Genomic DNA, 25,782 nt, shown 5'->3' with positions numbered 1-25,782 from the left:
CTTCATATCATATCAAAAGTATGTCTTACGACTATTGATCTTAACCTTGAACAATTGACTAAGAGAGTGTTGGTTAGGTTTCTATACTGTAAAGTTACTGTTTTCCCCCTTTTCTGTACTGTACTCTTTGAAGTAAGTCACTGTAATCAGCCCACACTGAAGGAGCGGAGAGTTATGCCCTCCTTCCTGGAGGAGGAAGTATCCCCTCTCCAATGGGGATCTATCTATTCTCTCCCACTAATTTATTTATTCAATCATTTATTTGTATCACTATGCACCAATGGATATTTATTTTGTACTTTAGATTATAATCCAATAATGCATTATTTATGTGGTTGTTCAAATTTTGCCAATTTGTTATTTCAGTTAGCTCCTGTGTCCCTTTGACATATTCCTTCATTTTGTTGTTTTGTGAGTTCTTCCATACTTTCTGGCACTATAAGATGTTCCAGACTCTCGTCACTTTTGTTTATGAAAAGTCAAGTCTGATTTAAGACTTTGATCTCAAATTCAATTTACATTTCATATCTTTCCCAGTCTCAAATGCAGACTTAAAACATACCTCTAGTTTAATGGCGATAGTGATTTGGGAGATAAAAGGCAAAACCTGATTTTGTGACACTTTTTAGTCCCATCCTCCTTAAGGTCAATCTCCTTTGGTGCTGGAGGTAAAGAGCGGGAGGAAACATGAACATCTCATGGAAACTGCCATTGAACATGGCAGAGTAATATCCCTGTTCCAATTTAGGCCAGATGGCCATCTTATATTTGCTGCTGGTGTTCTATACTGTTTGGGGAATGTAAACACTTCACAGTAGCCACAGACACAGATACTAGTGAAATCCACTTTTACAATCTCCAATTAAATTACAATGGAGTGGGCCCTTTGGTTTTATTCTTGTTTGTATGACAATAGTTACATCTCTCACCTTTAGCAATCTTCTAGTACATTGAGACTTTTAAACATCTTATATTTCATATATTGGAACTCAACATCACATTACCATGTAAAATACTCTCTTATACATATTTGCATGTAGCTCCATAACAATATGCAACAATCGAAACAACTATCAGAACTTGTAACCAAAGAAGTGTATATAGTGAAAATTAAGCAACATTATCATCCTTTCTTCATTAAGTTTCACTAATATAGAGAATCTGAGGCTTCTTTCACGGCTATAAGTTAAAGACAAATTCCTCATCCTACATATTGATAAAACAATTGATGAGAAATATTTTACGCTGTCATAGAGTAAGAATAGAAGTCACAGTAACAGGCATAACAACTATGTATAAATAATTATGTCATTATGTCAAAATATAGGAAATATTTATATCAAAGTTGTGATGAAACAGAATTTGGTTCAACTTAGTTAAAAATGTAAATATTAACTATATTCCAAATAGAATGTTATTACTTGGAATCTCATCATAAAGAAAATATATCTTACAGTCTAGGAATTCCATCCAGTAGAAGCACCAAAGATGATGATAAGTATATACAATTCTGATTAAAATTTATGTAAGTGAGATGAAATAGTAAGATTTGTAATTTGTGGAAATGAACCATATTTCTAAGCATTCTCACCCATTCCAATGACAGGAATGTCAGAATGCCTTGTGAAGGGCCTGGAAAAGAGGAGAGGAGAGGAGGGAGATTGGCTACAAAGGATTTGACTGTTTCTCTTTCCCACACTCACTGTAGCACCTTTTTAAAAAACACAGATTGTTTAGATGTTCAGTACACTTGAAATATTTATGTGGGCTAGGGACAATTTGAATTCTAGTTTGGAAGGCATTTGAGTGTGGAACCTTGGAGTAAAGCAAGTGATAATTAGTGAAGAGAAGAAAGAGGTGGACATTTTCAGCAGAGCATGCGGCCTATGAACAGATCTTGAGTCAGGGAATGTGGAACGTCAGAGACATAGCTAACACATACACCTCCTTCATGTCTGTCTTTCTGCTTCAGCCTCACCCTGGCAGGCACTTGTAATATAAAATAGGAGAAATATTATTAATAAAGAGAATTCTTTACCATATGGATGTACTTTGAAGAAGAATATAAAAACACCTAGTGCCTTCCTAAAATTAAGCAAGAAAATTTTGTTTTCTTTGTATGCTTGTTATAGTTCTCAGAGAAGGAGATGTTGGCAGGGTGGTGACAGGAGGAAGAATGAGAGAAGTACAAAAATGTAAGGAGCAAGCAGGGTCAGGGCACTACTTACCACTCCTTGTTAAGTAAAAACTGAACAGTAATTGAAGAAAATAGTAATAGCAGGGGCAGTAGTAGCAGTATAAGTAATGATAAGAAAAACAGAAATAACAATGACTTCTTTTCATTATTTATATGTTTTAGATGTTTTCAATAGACGACCTCACTCTAATAAACTCTATTGAACACCACTCTATTGAACACCACCAACCCTATCAACATGCTGAGGTGGGTGATAATAGTGTATACGTTTTACTGTAAATTTAGGTTTAGAGAAGTTATTGTCTTACTTAATGTTAAACACCTAACAAACGGTGGAAATGAAAAAAGAACCAAGGGACTGAGTAAATGGTTGGAACTGTCCTCACTGCGACCTGCATTACTATTACTATTAAGATTTTCTTTCTTTAATTGGTCTGCTCTATTTTTCTGGTAATGGACTCCAGGTCTCCAACTTCTCTCCCCTCCTTCTCTCTTAATTCCATCCAATCAGGCTCTTGACCTCTCATCACTCCAACGAATCTGATTTCATCAATGTCACTCATGATATACAGCTTCTTAAATTTAGTGATCTATTTGCATCCTGGTTTTATTTGATTTATTAGAAGCATCTGACACAACTCCTTTCTCCTTCTTCTACTTTTTTCACTTGACTTTCAGGACTGAATACTCTGTGGGATTTTCTCCCCTATCGCTAGAGTTGCTTCTCGGTTTCTGTGGCTGCATCCTCTTCTCTTGGGCTTTTAAACTTGCAGAGGCCTTAAGCCTAGTCCTTGCTGATCTCATTCATCCTCATGGCTTAAATACTACCTGTGTACTCACAGCTGTCAAATTTGTATCTCTAATCCACAATTCTTTTGTGAATTCCCACACTTAGGTTCTCGTACTTAAAACGTATATTCATCACCACCTGGTTGTCTCTTAGAGATCTTAAATTTAATATGTCCAAGTATAAACTCAGGATGATCTCACAAAAATCTTATCTATCTGCAGCCTTAACTATTTCAGTTGATGGAAAATTCTTCCTTCTAGTTTCTCTGGCCAAAAAAAATCTTTGTTTTACCCTAGAATCCTTTATTTATTTTTAAAACATTACGTCTAAACCATCATAAAATCATGCCAGCTCTACCTTAAAATATATTGAACTCCAACCACTTCTTCCCATTTCTACTTCTCCCGCTCTAGCCTGAGCCACCATCACCTCTCGCCTGGATTTCCATAAGAGCCTTCTACGAGTTCTTCCTAATGCCCAAGAGCTTAGACCCTGAAACACAGCTGCCAAAGTGAATCTTTTAGAACATAAATCAGATCACACCACTCTTTTGCTTAAAACTCTGTATGGCTACTCTGTATTCAGCATAAAAGCCAAGATATCTGCAATGCTTATCAGTAGAGTGATCACATAATTTATGATCCAACCTAGATTAGAGAGTGAAAGAAGGACTTATAGCAATTATGACAGAAGAGTAGACATAAAAATAAGTTGGCCAGGACAAGTGGGATGTTTCCTCGCCCTACTACTGAAGTGCATGATGATTTGCCCCCATTGCCTATCTGATCTCTTCTGCCATCACTCTTCTTTGTGTTGATTCTGTTTTCATTACTCGCACTTCCTTTCTGTTCCTCAAACACACCACGCAGCCAGGCACACATCTACTTCAGGACTGGTGCTCCCACCCTGTTCTCTCCGCCTAGAATATTATCTCGAGAATTCACTAGGATTACTGGGTCCTACCCTGACCCTCTATTTAATACTGAAATCTAAACCCTCATCAACATTTCTGTAATGCTGTGAATCTTATACTGGAAAACTATGCACATAACAAAGTGCTGAGTATATTGTAAAAAATAAATGCTAGCTATTATCATCAGTAGCATCATTATAACTAGATATTCCTTTGGTAAATCAATAAATTTTGAAAAGCTTTAAAGAATGGCAGATACAAAGTATGGCAGCTACATTGGTATGTTTACCTAATTATTAATATGCTATTAATGCTCAGAATACCTAGAAATGGGTTTAGAGATGGATACAAGCCATTTGACTTTGAACAGTAAGATCTAGGTATACCACGTTAGAATCAGGATAGTGCTAACTCTGATATATATCCATATATGTGATTTGTAAAATACATATTTTTTAAAAAGTAAATACAGAGTTTTACAAGATATTTTCTTAAACAATCAAATATTCTGCACTACAGCCTTTAAAAATTTGCATAGCCTTTTCATGTCCTGAAAGAAAGAGTCATACAGTGTGGGCTTTATCAATCTGTATTTTTCAGAAGTATTCTAAACATACTCATCAATCCACCACAGACAACCTACTACCTAAACACCTTTCCCTTTTTTTTGTAATTTCAGATAAACTCAAGAACACTAAAATAATAACAATAACGTACCAATGAAAATACTAATAGTATCTTCCTCCAGGCAAATATTTTAAAAATAGGAATAAGCATTTTATAAAGTCTGTTCTTTTTAGAATTACAAATAAAATTTGTTTGAAAATAGATATTTAGATAGATAGTTGTATATGTAATGTGCACAATGTATATTAATATTGAATGACTAATCTCCTGTCTGAGATTTCCATAAGTAAAAGGGAATGCTGGCTGTGTTAGGCAGGGTTCTCCAGGGAAACAGAACCAGCAGGATATAGAGATAGAGACAGAGGCAGAGACAGAGATAGAGGTGTACAGAAAGAGATTTATTATGAGGGATTGGCTCATGTGATTATGGAGGCTGAGAAGTTCCATGATCTGTAGCCTGCAAATGGGAAGCCCAGGAAAACTGGTGGTGTAGTTCTAGTCCAAATTTGAAGAGCTGAGGAACTGGAGAGGCAATGATGTAAGTCCCAATCTTAGTCCAAAGGCTCAAAAACCAGGGGTGCTGAAATTCAAGAGCAGGAGAAGACAGATGTCCCACCTCAACAGAGAACAAATTTGCCCTCCGCTACCTTTTTGTTCTGTTCAGGCCCCCAAGGTATACAATGATGCCTACCCACATTGGTGAGGATGATCTTTTTCACTCAGCCTACTGATTCAAATGCTAATATCTTCCAGAGACACCTTCATAGACACACCCACAAATAACGTTTTACCAGCTCCCTGGGCATCCCTTAGTCCAGTTGAGTTGTCACAAAAAATTAACCATCATTGCTGAGCAGTGATCTCTTTCTAAATTAGTGATTAGTTTATTCAGCAAACATCTGCACAAAACCTATAATATGAAAGCAATGTACTAATATATTTATTCCTTTAGTTTACTAGATTTACAACATAATTTAAACCAGCTGGTTACCTTCTATCTTCTATTCATCAAAATCTAATCGTACCATGTAATATTTTTCCTCCATAAGGGGAATTACATTCTCGGATGCTTCACTAGATGATTTTTAAGGCACTTGAATCTACTTGTTGCCTAACATTCTACAGGGTTCAATCTGGACCATTCCTGGGAACTCCTACAAAGTCTTATAACTTTTCTGGGAAATTAAGCTATAGTGTCCTAACTAAGAAGATTATTTTGAGGACAAGCATAACATGGGCTTCTCCTTTTACTTGTCTGAATACTACACATTATCACAAGGTTATGGAAATTGTTCAGTAAATAAATATCCACAATGTGAAAGTGATAAAGAAATGCAGATTTCAATTTCCATTATTCCTTTGAATATTAAATATCATCTCTGTCCGACTTCTTTCGAAAGAGGTCCTCAGAGTTATCAGAGGACATAGGTAAGTGTTTTTTCTCCTTTGAAGCGAGGTACCACGGCATAAGTGAAGCTATGTGTAATTCAAGATTAGGAAATTTGCGCTTAAATTTTGCCTTTAATGTTGTCTTATGCTGTAGTCTTAGACGAGTTAACTCAAAGTGGAGGTGAAAGGATAATGATTCCTTGAGAATTTTTGTGAAAATGAATTGAGATGGGATATCTAACCCTCAGATTACAGGGCAAATAGTTATTGCTGTTTACCCTCTGGGCACATTTTAACTTCATATAATTTTATGTCATTTTACAAGGAATTTACAAATATCATAAAGACTTACTGAAATCAACTTTATTAAATATTAATACATTTTAAATATAGTAAAACTATTTTAATCAGTAAATTTTTGTCCATAGACATCACTGGAGATGAAAGAATACTTTCATCTTTTAACAATGTGGGACTGTCCAGATTTTTATTTCAAACTGTTGCGTGAAGTACTTTCCTTTGAAGGACTAACTGGAGGAGAATACTGTATTTCCATTTTTTTTTTCTTGGAAATACATTGTTTAGGGATCAATTCTTAAGTTTGAGAAAATTTATTTAAAATATCGTCATCTGAAGACACATAGTCTGATTTCATTAATATGAAAATTTCATCGTACAGTTAGAGCCTAAGTGCTGCAATCTTTTCCTTTACATTCATTCATTCTTCTGATCGTATTCACCTTATGGCTATGGAATGTGAAATTTCTTCTCTTTGTCATCATGGTTGGAAAATAAAAACTTCTAATTCTCATATTGAGTGGATCTGAAAGCAAACTACAGAGATGCTGCCCCTAGTATTTTCTAACACTTTCTTAAAAGATGATGCAATAGTTGGATAACACAATAAAAACACAGAAAAATAACAATTTATTCCACTCTTGTGTCCTCCTCCTAAGTGATCTCACCATTCTTTTGTTTTCTTATTACTTATCTTTTTTCAGCTTAGTTGGGATAACTGATGAGTAATCATGAGTAATGATGGAAGAATTCTTAAGATGATGAATTAGAAAAATGTTTCAAATACAGAGAAAATAAAATCATGATCTCATAATTCATTTTAGATTCTTTACAGAATCCAATGGACCAAAATGATAATCGCAAGGGAGTATGAATTATATTCTACGAAAAAAGGTAAAGGCTATTTTTGTTCTTTGGAAGGACTCAAAGAATAAAAGTCATGAAATATGGACCCTTGAAAACAGAGTTGTTCAAAAGAGAAACTGAAAAGCTAAAATCGATCCAGTGATCCTAATGTTTACCAACGGTTAATCAACTTGGCACACCATATATGTTCAATAAAAATCAGCCTTATTTTCTTTTTCTAAACGACGTCTTGATTTCTTGAACCCTGAAGAAAGAAGGGTTTGGATTTTGGAAGATAGTAGAAAGAAGAAAGCAATAGAGGCAATATGTGCATCTATATATTTAAACAGTGTAAACTGTAAAATAGTAAATAGTATTTAATGTGCGTACATATATACATATATGCATGCATACAGTATATATGAATTTACATATACACACATACACACACACACCATCTCCACTCTTTAAACTGATGCCACAAAATGCGCATTTTCATAAATACCGTTTTAAGATATTAGAGTGGTTTGGCTATAATATCGGCTACTTCACTAGAATTTATTTAAGATTGTCATAAATTAAACCAAAAAAAAATATCAAGAGTAGGATCTCTTATTTGGGGGGAACGTAATGCATTAGGATGAGGCATACTGGTTTTGAAATATATCAGTCTTGGAGAATTGAAGCAACTCACTAAGGTGAATTCACTGAAATAAACTGTATTAGTGGAAGAGGAAATCACGATGTGAACACTAGCTGAAATCTGAAAATTGGGTAAAAGTGGCAGCCCGCCGCGCTGCTCAGCCCTGGGGTCCCTCACGCCACTCAGGCGGCCGACCAAAAGAGTGGGTCAAAGTGGCAGCCCGCCGCGCTGCTCGGCCCTGGGAGACCTTTCCCCACCCATGCGGCCGACCGCCAGAGTGGGTCAAAGTGGCAGCCCTCCGAGGTGCTGAGCATTGGCGGGCCCGACCCCCACTCAAGCGGCCCATAGCTAGAGTGGGAAAAAGTGGCAGCCCGCCGCGCTGCTCAGCCCTGGCGGCCACCACCCACTCAGTCGGACTACCGCCAGACTGGGTCAAAGTGGTAGCCTGCCGCGCTGCTCAGCCCTGGGGCCCCGCCACCCACTCAGGCGGCCGACCGCCAGAGTGGGTCAATTTGGCAACCCGCCGCGCAGCTCAGCCCTGGGGGCCCCACCTTGACTCAGGCGGCAGACCGCCATAGTGGGTCAAAGGGGCAGCCCGATGCGCTGCTCAGCCCTGGGGGCGCCCCACACACTCTGGTGTCCGACCGCCAGAGTGGCCCAAATTGGCAGCCCGCAGCGCTGCACAGCCCTGGGGGCCCTCCTCCCACTCATGCGGCCGACCGCCAGCGTGGGTCAAAGTGGCAGCCCGCCGCGCTGCTCAGCCCTGGGGTCCCTCACCCCACTCAGGCGGCCGACAGCCAGAGTGGGTCAAAGTGGCAACCCGCCGCGCAGCTCAGCCCTGGGGGACACAACCTGACTCAGGTTGCAGACCGCCAGAGTGGGTCAAAGTGGCAGCCCGCCGCGCTGCTCAGCCCTGGTGGACACACCCCACTCAGGCGGGCGACCGCCAGAGTAGGTCAAAGTGTCAGCCCACCGTGCTGCTCAGCCCTGGGATCCCTCAACCCACTCAGGCGGCCCACCGCCAGAGTGGGTCAAAGTGTCAGCACGCATTGCTGCTCAGCCCCTGGGGCCCTCCCCCACACTCAGGTGCCCAACCAGCAGAGTGGGTCAAAGTGGCAGCCCGCCACGCTGCTCATCCCTGGGGGACCTTTCCCCACCCATGCGGCCGACCGCCAGAGTGGGTCAAAGTGGCAGCCCTCCAAGCATTGGCGGGCCCGACCCCCACTCAAGCGGCCCATAGCTAGAGTGGGAAAAAGTGGCAGCCCGCCGCGCTGCTCAGCCCTGGCGGCCACCCCCCACTCAGACGGCCGACCGCCAGTGTGGGTCAAAGTGGCAGCCCGCCGCGCTGCTCAGCCCTGGGGTCCCTCACCCCACTCAGCCAGACGACCGCCAGTGTGGGTCAAAGTGGCAGCCCGCCACGCTGCTCAGCCCTGGCGGCCCCAACCCCACACAGGAGGCCGACCGCCAGAGTGGGTGAAAGTGGCAGCTCGCCGCGCTGCACAGCCCTGCGGGCCGGACCCCCACTCAGGCGACCGACCGCCAGAGTGGGTCAAAGTGGCAGCCCGCTGGGCTGCTCATCCCTGGGGTCCCTCACCCCACTCAGTTGGCCGCGCGCCAGAGTGGGTCAAAGTGGCAGCCCGCCACGCTGCTCAGCCCTGGCGGCCCCAACCCCACACAGGAGGCCGACCGCCAGAGTGGGTGAAAGTGGCAGCTCGCCGCGCTGCACAGCCCTGCGGGCCGGACCCCCACTCAGGAGTCTGACCGCCAGAGTGGGTCAAAGTGGCAGCCCGCCGACCTACTCAGCCCTGGCAGCCCCACCCCTGCTCAGGCGGCCGACCGGCAGAGAGGGTCAAAGTGGGAGCCCGCCGCGCTGCTCAGCCCCCCCACCACTCAGGCGGGCGACGGCCAGAGTGGGTCAAAGTGGGACGCCGTCGCGCTGCTCAGCCTTGGGGGCCCTCCCCACCCACTCAGGAGGCCGACCACCACAGTGGGTCAAAAAGGCAGCCCGCCGTGCTGCTCAGCCCTGGGGGCCCCACGCCCACTCAGGCGGCAAACCGCCAGAGTGGGTCAAAGTGGCAGCCCTCCGAGGTGCTGAGCATTGGCGGGCCCGACCCCCACTCAAGCGGCCCATAGACAGAGTGGGAAAAAGTGGCAGCCCGCCGCGCTGCTCAGCCCTGGGGTCCCTCACCCCACTCAGGCAGACGACAGCCAGAGTGGGTCAAAGTGGCAACCCGCCGCGCAGCTCAGCCCTGGGGGTCCAACCCTGACTCAGGCGGCAGACCACCAGAATGGTGAAAGTGGCAGCCCGCTGCTCTGCCCAGCCCGGGCGGGCCCCCCTCTACTCAGGCGGCCGACAGCCAGACTGGGTCAAAGTGGCAGCCCGCCATGCTGCTCACCCCTGGCGGCCACCGCCAACTCAGGTGGCCGACCACCAGAGTGGGTCAAACTGGCAGCCTGCCGCGCTGCTCAGCACTGGGGGCCCCACTCCCACTCAGGCGGCCGACCGCCCGAGTGGGTCAAAGTCGCAGCCCGCAGCGCTGCTCAGCCCTGGGGGCGCCACACGTAGTCTGGCGGCCGATGGCCACAGTGGCTCATAGTGGCAGCCCACCGCGCTGCTCAGCCCTAGGGTCCCCGCCCCCCACTAAGGCGGCCGACCGCCAGAGTGGGTCAAAGTGGCAGCCCACGGCGCTGCTCAGCCCTGGGGGTCCCACGCCCACTCAGGCGGCCGACCGCCAGAGTGGGTCAAAGTGGCAGCCTGCCGCGCTGCTCAGCCCTGGGGGACCTCTCCACACTCAGGCGGCCGACCGCCATAGTGGGTCAAAGTGGCTGCCCCCCGCGCTGCTCAGCCCTGGGGCCCTCATCACCCACTCAGGCGGCCTACTGACAGATTGGGTCAAAGTGGCAGCGTGCCCGCTGCTCAGCCCTCGGGGCCCCACCGCAATTCAGGCGGCCCACCGCCAGTGTGGGAAAAAGCCACAGCCCGCCGCGCTGCTCAGCCCTGGGGGCCCCTCCCCCACTCAGGCGGACGACCGACAGGGTTGGTCAAAGTGACAGCCCGCGGCGTTGCTCAGCCCTGGGGTCCCTCTCCCCACTCAGGCGGCCGACCGCCAGTGTTGGTCAAAGTGGCAGCCCGCCGCGCTGCTCAGCCCTGGGGGCCCCAACCCCTATCAGGCGGCAGACGGTCAGAGTGTGAAAAACTGGCAGCCTGCCGTGCTGCTCAGCCCTGGGGGCCCTTCCAACCCACTCAGGCGGCCGACCGATAGAGTGGGAAAAAGTGGCAGCCTGTCGCGCTGCTCAGCCCTGGCCGCCGCACCGCACTAAGGCGGCCGATCACCAGGCTGTGTCAAAGTGGCAGCCCGCCGCGCTGCTCAGCCCTGGGGGGCCTCCACACCCACTCAGGCGATGGACGGCCAGAGTGGACCAAAGTGGCAGCCTGCCGCGCTGCTCAGCCCTCGGGCCTCTCCCCACCCACTCAGGGGGCAGACCGCCAGCGTGGGTCAAAGTGGCAGCCCGCCGCGCTGCTCAGCCCTGGGGTCCCTCACCCCACTCAGGCGGCCGACAGCCAGAGTGGGTCAAAGTGGCAGCCCGCTGCGCTGCTCAGCCCTGGGGGACACAACCTGACTCAGGTTGCAGACCGCCAGAGTGGGTCAAAGTGACAGCCCGCCGCGCTGCTCAGCCCTGGCGTCCCCAACCCCACACAGGAGGCCCACCGCCAGAGTGGGTCAAAGTGGCAGCAAGCATTGCTGCTCTGCCCCTGGGGCCCTCCCCCACACTCGGGTGCCCAACCAGCAGAGTGGGTCAAAGCGGCAGCCCACCGCGCTGCTTAGCCCTGGCGGCCCTCCCCCTCCACTCAGGCGGCCGACCGCCAAAGTGGGTCATAGTGGCAGCCCGCCGCGCTGCTCAGCCCTGGGGTCCCTCTCCCCACTCAGACGGCCGTCAGCCAGAGTGGGTCAAAGTGGCAGCCCGCCGCGCTGCTCAGCCCTGTTGCCCTCCTGACCCACTCAGGCGGCCGACCGCCAGAGTGGGTCAAAGTGGCAGCCTGCCGCGCTGCTCAGCCCTGGGGGACCTCTCCACACTCAGGCGGCCGACCGCCAGACTGGGTCAAAGTGGCAGCTCGACGCGCAGCTCAGTCCGGGCGGGCCCCCCTCTACTCAGGCGGCCGACAGCCAGACTGGGTCAAAGTGGCAGCCCGCCGTGCTGCTCATCCCTGGGGGACCCACGCCCACTCAGGCGGCCGACCGCCAGAGTTGGTCAAAGTGGAAGCCCGCCGAGCTTCTCAGCCCTGGCGGCCCCACCCCGACTCCGGAGGCCGACCGCAAGAGTTAGTCAAAGTGGCAGCCCGCTGCGCTGCTCAGCCCTGGGGTCCGTCTCCCCACTCAGGCGGCCGACCGCCAGTGTTGGTCAAAGTGGCAGCCCGCTGCGCTGCTCAGCCCTGGGGACCGCACTCCCACTCAGGCGGTCGTCAGCCAGAGTGGGTCAAAGTGGCAGCCCGCCTCGCTGCTCAGCCCTGGCGGCCCGCCCACACCCACTCAGGCTGCCGACCACCAGAGTGGGTCAAAGTGGCAGCCCACCGTGCTGCTCACCCCTGGTGGCCCCCGCCAACTCAGGTGGCCGACCGCCAGAGTGGGTCAAAGTGGCAGCCCGCCGCGCTGCTCAGCACTGGGGGCCCCTCCCCCACTCAGGCGGCCGAAGGTCAGAGTGGGAAAAACTGGCAGCCCGCCGCGCTGCTCTGCCCTGGAGGACCCACGCCCACTCAGGCGGCCGCCCACCAGAGTGGGTCAAAGTGGCAGTCTGCCGCCCCGCTCAGCCCTGGGGGGGCCCCCACTCGGGCGGCCGATGGCGCAAGTGAGTAAAGTAAAAGTGGCAGCCCGCCGCGCCGCTCAGCCACGGGGCCCCCACTCAGGCTGCAGACTGTGTAAATGGCAGCCCCTGTGGCTGGGAAGTGCTTTGCATCTACAGAAGCCTCTGGAACTAGGGCTATGTTCTATATATTATACAGAATCCAGCACGAAATGTTCATCCAAGAACCCATGCAAAAGACGCCCATCCTATTCCGCTGTCTGCCTTCTAGAGGGAAACACTATTCCGATTCCCCTGGGTTTTTTTGTTTGGTTTTTTTTGATACCTCTTTGTTGCTAAAATCCCACAGGTAGATTTTCTTAACACTATATTTTTAATATTATTTTAGAACATTATCAAAAGTATAAAACTGTACATTTTCTGTTTTGATCTGTGTTTTCATTGAATATTGTTTCTAGATTTAACAGCTTTGTTGAGGTATAACTGATATAGAAAGAACGGCACATATTTAATGTGTACAATTTGTTTAATTTAGATGTATGAGAATAGCCCAATCAATGTAATAGCCATATCCAACAACTTCCAGAGCTTCCCTCTGTCCCTTTGTGGGCTTTTTGTTTTGTTTCGTGTGTGACATTTATTTTCTTGGTGGTAAGAACACTTACCATGAGATCTACCCTCTTAACAAATGTTGCAGTGTTCTGTGCTGCCATACCATATTGTTAACTATAGACCCTGTGTTGGGCATATCTCTAGAATCCATTCATCTAGTACAACTGAAACTTTGTATTCACTGAATAATAACTCCCCGTTTCCCCCCAAAGCCTCTGGCAACCTCTATTGTATTTTCTATTTCTATGAGTTTAAGTATTTTAGACATTTCACTTAAGTAGATTCATGTAATGTCTGTCCTTCTCTGACTGGCTCCAGGGTCATCCATATTGTCACAAATTTCAAGATTTTATTCTTTTTCAAGACTGAATAAGATGCTGTTGTACGTATACATAACATTTTCTTTATCTCTTCATAGGATGATGAGTTATTTTTATATCTTGGCTATTGTGTATAGCGCTGCAATGAACACGAGAATGCAGATATCTCTTCGAGATACTAGTTTCATTTCCCTGGTACATATACCAGAGATGAGATTTATAGATCATACGGTATTCTATTTTGAATCTTCTGAGTAATCTCGGTGCTGCTTTCCATAGCAGTTGCACCATGTTACATTCATACCAACAGTATATGGGGATTATAATTTCTCCACAACCTTGCCAACCCATTATCCTTTGTTTTTTTTTTTTATAGAAAACATTCTAACAGGTGTGAGGTGATATCTCATTTTAGTCCTGATTTGCCCTTTCCTGGTAATGAGTCACATTAAGCATCTTTTCATATACCTGTTCATTTGTCTTCTTTGCAGAAATATCTATTCAAGTTTTTTGCCTATTTCTTAATTGAACATTTTTTGTTTTTGCTATTGAGTTGTAGGATTTCCTTGTATATTTTGGAAAATACATGATTTGCAAATTTTTTTTTCTGTTTTGTAGGTTGCTCTTTCATTCTGTTGATTGTTTCCTTTGCCCTGAAGAAGCTTTTCAGTTTGATATAGTCCCATTTGTCTATTTTTGCTTTTGTTTTCTGGGCTTTTTGTGTTATATCCAAATAATCTTTGCCAAGACTTATGTCAAGAAGATTTACCCTGCTTCTCCTAGTTGAACAGTTTCATGGTTTATGTTTAAAGCTTTAATTCATGTTGAGTTGATGTTTGTGTATGACGTACAGTAGGGAAGGCCTAGCCAGCGCAAGTAGGCAAGAAAAAGAAATAAAGAGAATCCAAATTGGAAAGGAAGAAGTAAAATTATTTGTTTGAAGATGACGTGATCTTATATGTAGAAAGCCCTGAGGACTATACAAAATTAATACAAAAACATTATTAGAATAAGTGCGCTCAGTAAAGTTGCAGGGCACAAAATCAACATACGAACGCCAGTTGCTTTTATATACACGAACAATGAGCCATCTGAAAAAGATGCTTTTAAAAATCCAATTTACAATAGCATCAAAAATAATAAAATACTGAGGAATAAATTTAACCAAGGGGGTGAAAAATATGTACACTGAAAATGATAAGTTAATGATGAAAGAAATTTAAGAAGCCACAAATACATGGAAAGGTATCTCATGTTAATGAATTCAAAGACTTAATATTGTCAAAATGTCTATAGTAGCCAAAGCAATCTACACATTCAGTGCTATCACCATCAAAATCCCAGTGGCATTCTTTACAGAAATAGAAAAGGCAATTCTAAAATCTTGGCAGACCTACAAAAGACCCAGAACAGTCAAAGCAATCTTGAGAAAAAAGAACAAAGCTGGAGGCATCACAATTCCTGATTTGAAAATATATTGCAAAACTAAGTAATTAAAACCGTACGGTACTTGCATAAAGACAGACGTTATAGACTCATGAACAGAATAGAGAGCCTAGTAATAAACCCATGGATATGAGGTTAGCTAATCTTTGACATGGGTGCCAAGAACACACGATGGGGCAAAGACAGTCTCTTCAATAAATGAAGTTGGGAAAACTGGATAGCCACATGTAAAAATTTTGTTTCTAGAGTTGTTCAGTATTATATATATATATAGGCATAAACCAAGATTTTCATATCCATTCTTTTTTTTAATAGAAATCAGTGGTGTTGTCTCTATTCCTCACAATGGTGTTATGAATATTCTTATAAAAGTCTCTTGGTACCTATGTACAAAAGATCTCTTAAGTAATTCCATAACACAGAATTATTGTGTTGAAGAATAGGCAAATGTTTAGCTGTAAAAAATAGTGCCAGACTATTTTCTTGAAGTTAAATTCCACCTCCCCAGCAGTGGGTAAGAATTATCTTTTAGGCTTATCTTTGATAAAACGTTATTTTCAAGATTTTAAAATATTTTCTATGCATTTCCTATCAGACTGATTTGTTTTTATTAGTTTACAGAAGTTACTTATAATTTATGGATGATAATTCTTTATTTGCCTCTCTGTTATTTACTTTTCAATTGCTTTGTAAACATATAGATTCTTGAAACATTTGAGAAATTTTTTGCTAGCTACGTATGACCAACTTTGCTTAAAATTTTCCATTTTTTGGGATTAATACTCCTTATACTGTATTTGTTTCATTCAGTATTTTATGCATGTCTAAAATATTCAAGCTTGTTCCATTTGTTGTTTAAATGATCTCTATTTATGTGTAAAGTATTTATTCAGGCTTGACTGACCTATCAATAAACTGTGGTGGTATTTGCAATCTGCGGTGTGTAAATGTCAACCACTCTTTTGTTTTTTCAACTCTGTAGTTACTTCACATGTTAGGTACATAGTAATTTATAGTCAATTATATTCATGATGTAGTGTATCATTTAATGATAGTTTTATTTTTTTCTTAGAATTTATTTTGTGGGATGCTGATATAGCCACCCATATCAGAATGCTTGTGTTGTGCCATCAACATGTTTTGTCCTGGGGCACAGTGGTTAAGTTCCCACATTCCACTTCAGCAGCCCGGGGTTCCTTGGTTTGAATCCTGGGTGTGGACCTATATACTGCTTGTCGAGCCATGCTGTTGCAGGCATCCCACATGAAGTAGAGGAAGATGGGCATGGATGTTAGTTCAGGGCCAGTCCTCCTCTGTGAAAAGAGAAGGATTTGTGGCAGGTGTTAGCGCAGGGCTAATCTTCCTCAAAATTAAAATTAAAAAATAAATAAATAAAGTTTTGTTCTATGGGCTAGAAGACACACCTTACACACACCTGTGCGACTGACTCCAGGCCCAGCCTTTAACCACAGTGCAGATATTTGTACCTGCTCCCAGGAGAGCTCAGTCCTCACTGAGCACTTAGTGTGGATCACCACTAATGTTTGTTTTACAAATTTACATTAATTTTTGGCCACCTGTAATTGCTCCAAATTTCTTTTAGCCCAGCCACACAAGAAAAATGACTCTTTAGGCTGCACTTAATGTTTTTGCTGCGGGAACAACACTCTTCTCCATGCAGACCTCCAGACCTTTACTTGGCTGCTCAGTGCTGCTTTCTTTGCCCCTTTTTATGTATACTATGGCTGGCTCACTCTCTACACCTCTAGAGTCTTTTCACTTGGGGTTGAAGTTTGAAAATTCAGTGTCTTAGTTTTGCTAAAACAGATCTGTGTTTATGTTTCCCACTCTCATTGCTCTGGCATGATTTTCAAGAAGAGAGTGATAATGCCGCCTTTTTTGTTGTTGTTGAGGAAGATTCATTCTGACCTAACATCTGTGCCAATCGTCCTCTGTTTTGAACGTGGGTCGCCGCCACGGCATGACTGCTGATGAGTGGTGTGTGTCCATGTGCAGGAATCGAACCTGGGAACCTGGGCAGCCAAATCAGAGCACTCTGAACTTTACCACTACCTCGTGGGGGAGTCCCCCAACTTTATATTGTAGTAGTAAAAGTCAAAACCCTGGCTATTTCCTGTTCCTTTCAACAATTGTGCCAATTCCCAAGAACTGAGCAAGTGCTTAAAAAAATGACAAAACTATGGGGGCTAAAACCTATTGGGAATTATATATACCTTGCCATTCCCCCAAAATAATGGCTGGCATCTCTACAATGTAGTCTGGAATTCGCAAATTAATTTAAGACAATGCATAAAATCTAACTATAAAAGATACTATCTTAATAGATAATTTGATTGAAAGGATATTAGGGTTAAATACGAAAGCTCTGGAGGGCTGAGATTTATTGAGGAAACTTTAAAAAAATCCTATGATTTTAATGTTCAGTAAGTTTGATCCATTTTAACAATATTTTCCTTCTGTAGAAAGAATCCCAGATCTACATTGACCCTCAAAAACTGCTCAATGTCTAATTTTAGCCATGTATTAGGTGTGGGGGAAGAATAAAAATTACTGTGAGCACTCTGAGGTGAAAATGTTTTTCTGAACATTCAACTCATGAGAAGAAATCACAGAAAAAGAAGAAATGTAATGATATACATATTTCAATTTATAATATAAAATTTGATGTATGTTATATTTTATGAACATGACGTGCTTCTCTATTAGATTTTCAGTTTTTAACCATTATGTGATTATATCTTTTTGCCCTCATTTCCAATCATCCTGCAACTCATCCTGTGTAATAATATATACGGCATCATCTTAAAATAAAGGATCCATATTCATGGCTAATCTAGATATATTTACAATACACTGCTATGGTGTAATATGAAAATGGAGCATTGTATATTTTCTCATGGGGATTTACCAAAGCCATATTTTGTCAGAAAGACGTTTTTTAAAACTTTAATTATATTGAACATTTTGGAAGAAAGGATAGTAGAATTTATTTCTATGTTATGTTCTAAAATCCTCCTCTGAAGCAAAAATAATATATTCAAAATGAAGGAACTCATGAGTATTACTGTATGATTTTAAAAAGTAACACATGGATACATGCATAATGTATGCATTTATGCAAAATTTTCTATATCAAGTAATTGAATATGATTACGTTAAATAAATATATTATTCAACATTCTCCATACATATTGCTAAGTTTAAGAAAACCTCAAAAAGTATAAATATGTGTTCATATTATACGTAGTATTTATTTCATGTATTGACAAATAAATATGTGAAATATTTATATAAATGTGTCAAATAGTATTTTCTACATGGATTTATATTAAGTAAAAAATAGTTTCCCATCGTTTTTACTTCTGAATCTGATCACGTATAAAGTCTTCGCTAAAATTTCACAAGCAGTGCTTTGTAATATTCATGCCAAGTTGTATCTTTCTTACTCCTCTGCTGTTACTAGTTCTTGAAGGGTACAAAACAATATGCACCAAGAGTGTAAAAATGTGAGTGTTGCCAGTAATCCTTCTAGGAGGCAGTTTATAGGAGACAGAAAATAAAAGCATTCATCAGCTGTATTGTTTTGGCAATGTTCCCACATTGTTAGTGGCATACAATATTTGTTCGTATGAATCGCAGCGAATTCCACTCCCTGGATGTTTGCAATTGCCCTTTTCATGTGAGTTACTGAGCTGTTAGAGCTTGCACAGAATTAAATGTCAAACGAAATCAGCCCAAGTGTTTTATAGCATGAAATAAACCTAAGCAGGGCTCAGGGAATTCTTGATATAGTAATCCAGTGTCAATGAGTGAATCCAGGGTAAAATTTAAATGCACACTTCTATTCTATAAGAAAACATTGGGCTTAATAACATCAGATTAAAGAATACTTCCTTGTTATTATTTATTGAGTACTCCTTGGATCTCAAAGCAGATATGTGTCTACTTGACTTACTAAAATAATGTGTTATTTTTAAATATTCTTCATATATTTGCAATAAATCAAATTTAATTATGTAATTCAAATTAATTTTGTTTTTGTATTTTAAGCATTTCATGCTTCTGAATCAATTTTTGTTATTTTATTTATCATTTAACTCAAAACTAGAAAGTATTTCATAGGTGGAATATATGTAAAATTTTTATTAAAATATTAAAATAAAATATTCCCCAATCCATGTATAATTATTTAAATTTAATGAATTTATTTACATGCCTTTTCTTTGGAAAAAGATGAGGCTTGTTCAATGAAGCGTTTACGGTATTAGTTTTTTTATTCAACTACCTCAGTTTGAAGATTGTTCCATAGACAGACTGAGAGAAACGTACTGTTGGAAACAACTAATACAAGATAATATATTTTTGACATACTTGGAGGAAAACAATCATGTAAAAAATTGTATTGCTTATCTATCACTGTTTAACAAATTTTCCCCAAATTTAACGGGTTAGGACAACATACCTTTATTTTATTCTGTTTCTATGACTCGGAAATTTCAGGATGACTAAACTGATTTCTTCATCTCAAGGTCTCTCACAAGGCTGCAGTGTCTGCTGGGTTTCACCTGGGGACCATTCACTTCCAAGTTCACTCCTGTGGTTGTTGGAAGGACTCAGTTCTTCATGGGCTCTTGCACTGAGGAGCTGTGTTTATTATTTTTTTTAAGGATGCTTTTTTTGGTGAGGAAGACTGGCCCTGAGCTATCACCTATTGCCAATCATCCTCTTTTTTTTCTCTCCCCAAAGCCCCAGTACATAGTTGTACATCACAGCTGTAAGTTCTTCCAGTTCTTCGATGTGGGATGTCGCCATAGCATGGCTTGATGAGCAGTGAGTAGGTCCAGGCCCAGGATCCCAACCAGCGGAACCCTGGGCCTCTGAAGTGGAGCAGCACCATAGCCGCTCAGCCGGCTGGAGGAGCTCTGGAACAGAGACTCTCAGTTCCTCACGGCTGTTGGCCTGAAGCTGCCTTCATTTACCTGCCACCTGTGCCTCTCCATGGGGCAGCTCACCACATGGCTGCTGGCTTCATCAGAATGAACAAGTAGGAACCAGAAATGGCATCATCAAGATGGAAATCACAATCTTTTGTAATCCAGCCTTATCCCGTTACTTTTTGTCTTATTCTTCTTGTTAGAAGTAAATCATTAGACTGAGCCAACACACAAAAGGAGGGGATCACACGAGAGCATAAGATTTTAAAATTCATATAAAATAGATTATGGAAAAATGCACTTTAACTTTTGTCTTCTATAATTAAAAAACATATGCCCAAATAAATGTGACATAAGCAGAACCAGTAGCAATACTGGAAATGTTACATAAATTTTCAAATCCAGGTTAAAATAAACAGGGAAAACACAATTCTCATAGTAAAATTAAGTATGTCAAGGAAACAGAGTGGTAGCGTTGAAACAAATAAAAACTATTTCGGCACATAAACCATACCAAAGAGAAGTAATAATAATTTAAATAATCTAACCTTGCTTTTAGAAATAAAAAGGCATTCAGATTGAGTTAGGTCACAAAATAAATTTATACGGAATTTTTCAAAATAGCACAGAAAATTTAAAGGAAAATTAATTTATAAAGCTACTATAGGGAATGCAAAAGAGAAGATAGGTATCAAAACACAACCATCCTAATAAACCATTAGTTTATGTGACTAAATGAAGGTCACTTTTTATAAATATCTTTTAATTGACATTGAAGCTATTGTTAACTTAAGGGATCAAATATATAGCACATGAAAGAATTGCCTTGTTAAATAGATAGACGTAAACTGGCCCCTGTAATTTATCACTTACACACTAGGTGTCTGTAGGAAACGTTTACCGTTATATCTAAATTGGATGTATTATAATTAATTAATAAGATAACATATTTAAGTGCTTAACAGAGCGCCTGATACAAAATTACAACTCATTAATTGAGAATTATAATAAAATTAAGCAATTCTATTACACAAAACAATAAGTGGTATATAAAAGATAAATGCTTAGAAATAATAGAAGAAATTAAAAGATACATTTATTGGGAAACTTTTAACAGTTTAAAAAAGGACAATAAGAAATGATTCGGAAAACATAAGGGCTACTTGATAGATAACATTATTTCACGAATGTGACCAAATTAGATTATATAGTTGGACATGAGGAATACAACAGCAATCTTCCTGTAGTGAACACACTCTACCTTGACTACCCATGACCCTCACTTCCTGGTATTCACCATCTGAATAATCCCCTCCCCTTGAGAGTGGACAGGATCTGTGACTTTCTTCTGGTCAACAGAATATGGGAAAGATGACATTGCTTAGAAGATGTAATTAAGATCCCAAATGAATTGATTTTATGTTAATCAAAATATTCTAGTTGAGTCTGACTTAATCGAAAAACGTTAGAAGAGGAACTGGACCCTCTGAGAAGAGAGTCTCCCTTGTTGGCTCTAAAGAATTCCACCACCATGTTCTGAGAGGGCCTGCAGAAAGGGCCATGAGACGTGGAACTGCTGGTGGCCTCTAGGAGCTGACAGCAGCGGCCAGTGAAAGCTAGCAAAAAACAGACCCCTCAGTTCCATGGTAGCAAGGAGATCAATTCCACCGACAGCTTGAGGGAGCTTGGAAGCAGATTTTTTTTCCCTTTCAAGCCTCTGATGATACCACAGCTCAACCTGCACCTGATTCCAGCCTTTTAAGACTCTGACTGAGGACCCCAGACTCCTGATCCCCAGAAAGTTTGAGCTAATAAATGTGAGATAATAAATGTTTGCTGTTTTTCGCTGTTAAAATTGTGATAACTTGTTAGATAATACACTTTTAAAAATTAGGCAAATGAGCAACTGAATTCTCTATGACATATTAAACCTAGGAGAAATTTTTTTAAAAGATAAAAGTTTTAAATAAAGGAAGCAAAGCAGAAATTTTCTTAAAAATTTCTAAAATTATCCCATTAAGAATCAAAAGCAAACCCAATTTACTTCATTTAAAGGAAAGATAAAATTTCAAATATGTTAAGAATTTTTTCTGGGGCAGCCTTGAGGGCCTAATGGATAAAGTTTGGCGCTCTCAGCACTTTGGCCACCCGGGTTCATTTCTGGGTCGTGGAGCCACACCACCCGCCTGTCAGTTGTCATGCTGTGGTGGCAGCACACATTGAAGAAATAGAAGAACTTACAACGAGGATGTACACCATGAACTGGGAGACTTTGGGGAGGGAAAACAATGAGGAAGATTGATTGTCCCTGCAAAAAATAAGAACTTTTTCTGTTTGATTTGCTCCCTTAGACCCAAATGCTAGCATAGTGCCTACCATGTACTAGAATCGTACTTCTCTATTACCTTTCAACAGTGTCGGTCAGATCATGAGACTTCACCAGATCAATGAAAAGAGAGCATAAGCGATATTTCTCTCTCAGAAGTTTTGAGGGCCAGCATATGTCTCACCAAATTCCCTTTTCCTTCCTTGGAGAATACGGGTGCATGTGTCAAAGTGGAAACTCTGCTGCTACCTAGTTATCTAAGATGAGCAGAGCCTGCATGACAGGAAGTATGACTAAGAATACAATATTGGCTATATGATGTCATGAAGGTTTAGGTTTATTTGTTACTGCAGCAGACTGATTTGTAAAAATGATGCTTGAAGTAGGTGCTACTGTGACAAAAGCAAAACACAGAAACACAGCAATGGTTAAAGAGTCCGTTGATTTAAAGGGTTGGATGAAATTAGTACTGAAGTCTAGAAGGAGAATGATAAACATTATACAGCGACAGAACAGTCGGTACAACTGTCCTTGTGATCAGGTGGAATGTGCTAATGTTCTACTGAACTTTTATTTATAGAAGATGTTAGGAAACATATTCTCAGTATGGATAGATGAGTGACCAATGGTTTCAACAGAGTAAGTACTATTTTAAAAAAAGCGATGCCACCAAGATAAAATATATAGCAAATTTGAAGAAGAATGGAAAAAGAACAGAGAGAGGCTAGAAATGCAGAGACTTGCAGGGTTGGAAAACACAAATTGTTCTCAACTCTCGAAGAAGCAAAAACAAACTAAGGAGACCTACAGAGGCCAATGAAAATTTAGAATTGTGTGAATGATCAAATCAAAGAATTCCTTACTAAATTGTATGAACGAATTAAAGTGGTAATATTAAATCGCATCAATTAGACAAAAATAGCTCATGGAAAAGAGGCCAAAGGTACAACTCTCCTACCAAAGCCTAATAAACTCACATTAACCACATGAGATGAAGAGGGAGAAAGAGAGGGGGCGGGGTCTGGGGTCAGAAAGCAAAATAATAATAATAATAATTAATAGTAATAAAGCAGATACGAGACATTATGCAGGAAATGAACTGTGTATTACGGTCTTATACTCACAGCTATGTAGCACATGGAGTTCACTGAATTCAAACAGATAAGAAGCTAATTGAGTTAAGGTTGTTTGTACTGTCATAAGCATCACTGGCCTGTACTAAATGACAATAAAAGACTCTAGTGCCTGCACACATCAACATGCACAAAGCGGGCTGAGAAAGCTGCTCAGCCCCTGGGCGTAGTTCTGGATACCAAATTCCAGAGTGGGCAGGGATCAGACTGTAAAGGAAGGGTCACACAGAAGGTGAGGCCACTGGTGATGGAGAAAAATACACAAAGTTGCTTGAAAAGAGCTTTGTCATCCCCTGCTTAGGAGGCCTACTAACAAAAGCCAAATGGGATTTGAGCATCATTCCAAAGTTCTACCAGAATAACAGTTACAACGCAAAACAAAGACAAAACTGTAATTATAGATCATATATATTTTGATCTTTGCCTATCTGAAAAGATCTCTTCTACACTCTGCCCCATTTGCTCCAATGTGGAATCTAAATGTCACAATACTTTTCCATTAAAGACCTTGTGATTTTTTTCCCATGGTCTTCTAGAGCTCAATGTTCTGGAGGAGCTTTCTAACACTAACCTGATTCTCTTTCCTCTGTAACCATCTCCCTGAATTAGGTAACTCACAGGCTTCCTATTTATCCTTAGAATATGTGACTTTCACTGAGTAATATTTTGTTTTGTTTTCTTTTCAATACTGTCCATTATTCAGTGGCCTTTTTGGTATTAACGATTAACCATTTCTTTATTTCAGTTTTCGCCATTAGTTTGATTTTTTTATACCTCCCTATCCACCCAATTTTGTGCTCCTGGAAGTATTATTCTACGGATTTGGATGTTCTAGATCCCGTGTGTCATGTCTTAGCCCTCAGTATTTTAATCTCTTCTTTGTGTGTTTGTTCTGCATTCCAGTGGAATATCTAATATTTATCTTCCAAATCACAGACAGTATTCCATATTATCCACTCAGTTTCTCTGTTGACTTTTTCCCCATTATTTTTACCACCATACCTTTTGTTTCCCAAAATACTCTTTCTTGCCAAGCTTATTTATTGATTCCTTCCTGAAAAAAGTGCTTAAAGTTGTTTTTATTGCAAAGTCCTATCTGTTTTCTGCATTCAGCTTTTTTATCAATAGCTGGTTGTCCTAATGAATCCACTCATTTTACATCTATTTTGAAAATTTTCTGTTTCTCCTCGTATGTCTGATTATTATTTTTTCAAATCTGTCATTTTTAGGAAAAGAATGTCTAGATTGACATAGAATGATGGATTGTTCAGCATCCTTCATGAATCATCTCATTGCTCAGTATTCTGAGGAATACATTTTCTATTTCAGTTGGTCCCTGTGTACGCTGAAAAAAAATCGAGAAGAAATCTTATTTCTATCTCCCTAAATCCTTTCACAGGAAAATAAATAGAACATGCTTAATATAAGGCAATGAATAACTATTACTAGACCCATTAATTACTGGTGACAAAGTGAGCAAATCTGTTGCAGTAAACATCTAGTGTGCTGATGTCACCCTCTTGTCCCTAAGGCAGGATCCTCTCATTTTCTTGGCATTTTTCTCTGGGACAATTGGAGCTATCAATTAGAAGGTTATCAGTTAGAAGGTTAATTCCACATCCTGGACCATACATTCTGACATTATTTTGTGTTTCTGTCAAATGTGTTTGCTCCAAGAGAACAAAAATGGCACACTAATTCTAAAGGATATCATCAAAATGAACAGAATGTTCAATAAGGCAATCCCACCCCTATTGGTCTGTGTCCCAATACTTATCTTCCAAAGCAAGTGCTTTCTTCTCATATGACTGATCAACCTTAGCGTCTTAGTGCCTGCTTTGAATCAAAGGCTATTCTGCACTGATCAGCTTTGCCCTCCTTCTGTTCCCATCTGCTTCATATCTCCCAGAAATTCCTCAAAATTCCGCTGTATTGAGACAACCTCTCTTATGTCCCAGGGATGCTCAAATTTTTTAAAAATTATTTCCAAGTACCTTTTTGAGAAGAGGAAGAAAACATACGTGCTAAATAGTCTATTTTTAACAAAGATAATTGAATTTACCCATGAAGTCCCTTTGCCTGTCTGTATTTTCATTTATCTTCTGTTCTACTTTGTCTTCATGTTTGCTCCATAGTTTTTACATAAGACGGTGATGAGAAATCTCAAATACTCATGTTTGTAATTTTCCCTGATAAAAACATCTTCACGATTCCCAAATATTCAAAGGTATTCCACTGGAAAACATGAAAATTTTCAATTGACTTTGGTCCCTCTGTACTTTTAATTTGATTCTATCTAGAATGACTAAGCCACGCTATGTCTTTCAGTTATGCAGGCCTAAATTATTATCAGGCTGCCTTCTATGACTTAGTGAAAAAGAAGTTAATAAATATTACTGGGGTTATACGATGTGTAAAGCTTTTACATGTCCTTTTTAAAAGCTCATTAACTTTTCAAAAAACTAAAATGAATAAATAGATGTTCTTC

At 41.6% G+C, this 25,782-nt stretch overlaps 1 protein-coding gene across 1 annotated transcript in view; it reads left to right on the top strand.

Annotated features, from left to right (window-relative positions):
- LOC138919090 (ral guanine nucleotide dissociation stimulator-like) overlaps positions 1-25,782 on the top strand; it is an 87,992-nt gene that overhangs the window by 52,614 nt on the left and 9,596 nt on the right. The window contains exon 13 of the mRNA XM_070243128.1: positions 2,360-2,443. Coding sequence (XP_070099229.1) covers positions 2,360-2,443 — 84 coding nt within the window. The remainder of the gene's footprint in view (positions 1-2,359; positions 2,444-25,782) is intronic.

This window comes from Equus caballus, chromosome 19 (assembly GCF_041296265.1).
Source record: "Equus caballus isolate H_3958 breed thoroughbred chromosome 19, TB-T2T, whole genome shotgun sequence".
Lineage (NCBI taxonomy): Eukaryota > Metazoa > Chordata > Mammalia > Perissodactyla > Equidae > Equus > Equus caballus.
Note: the sequence above shows the minus strand (reverse complement) of the source record. Positions and strands in the feature narration are given on the sequence as shown.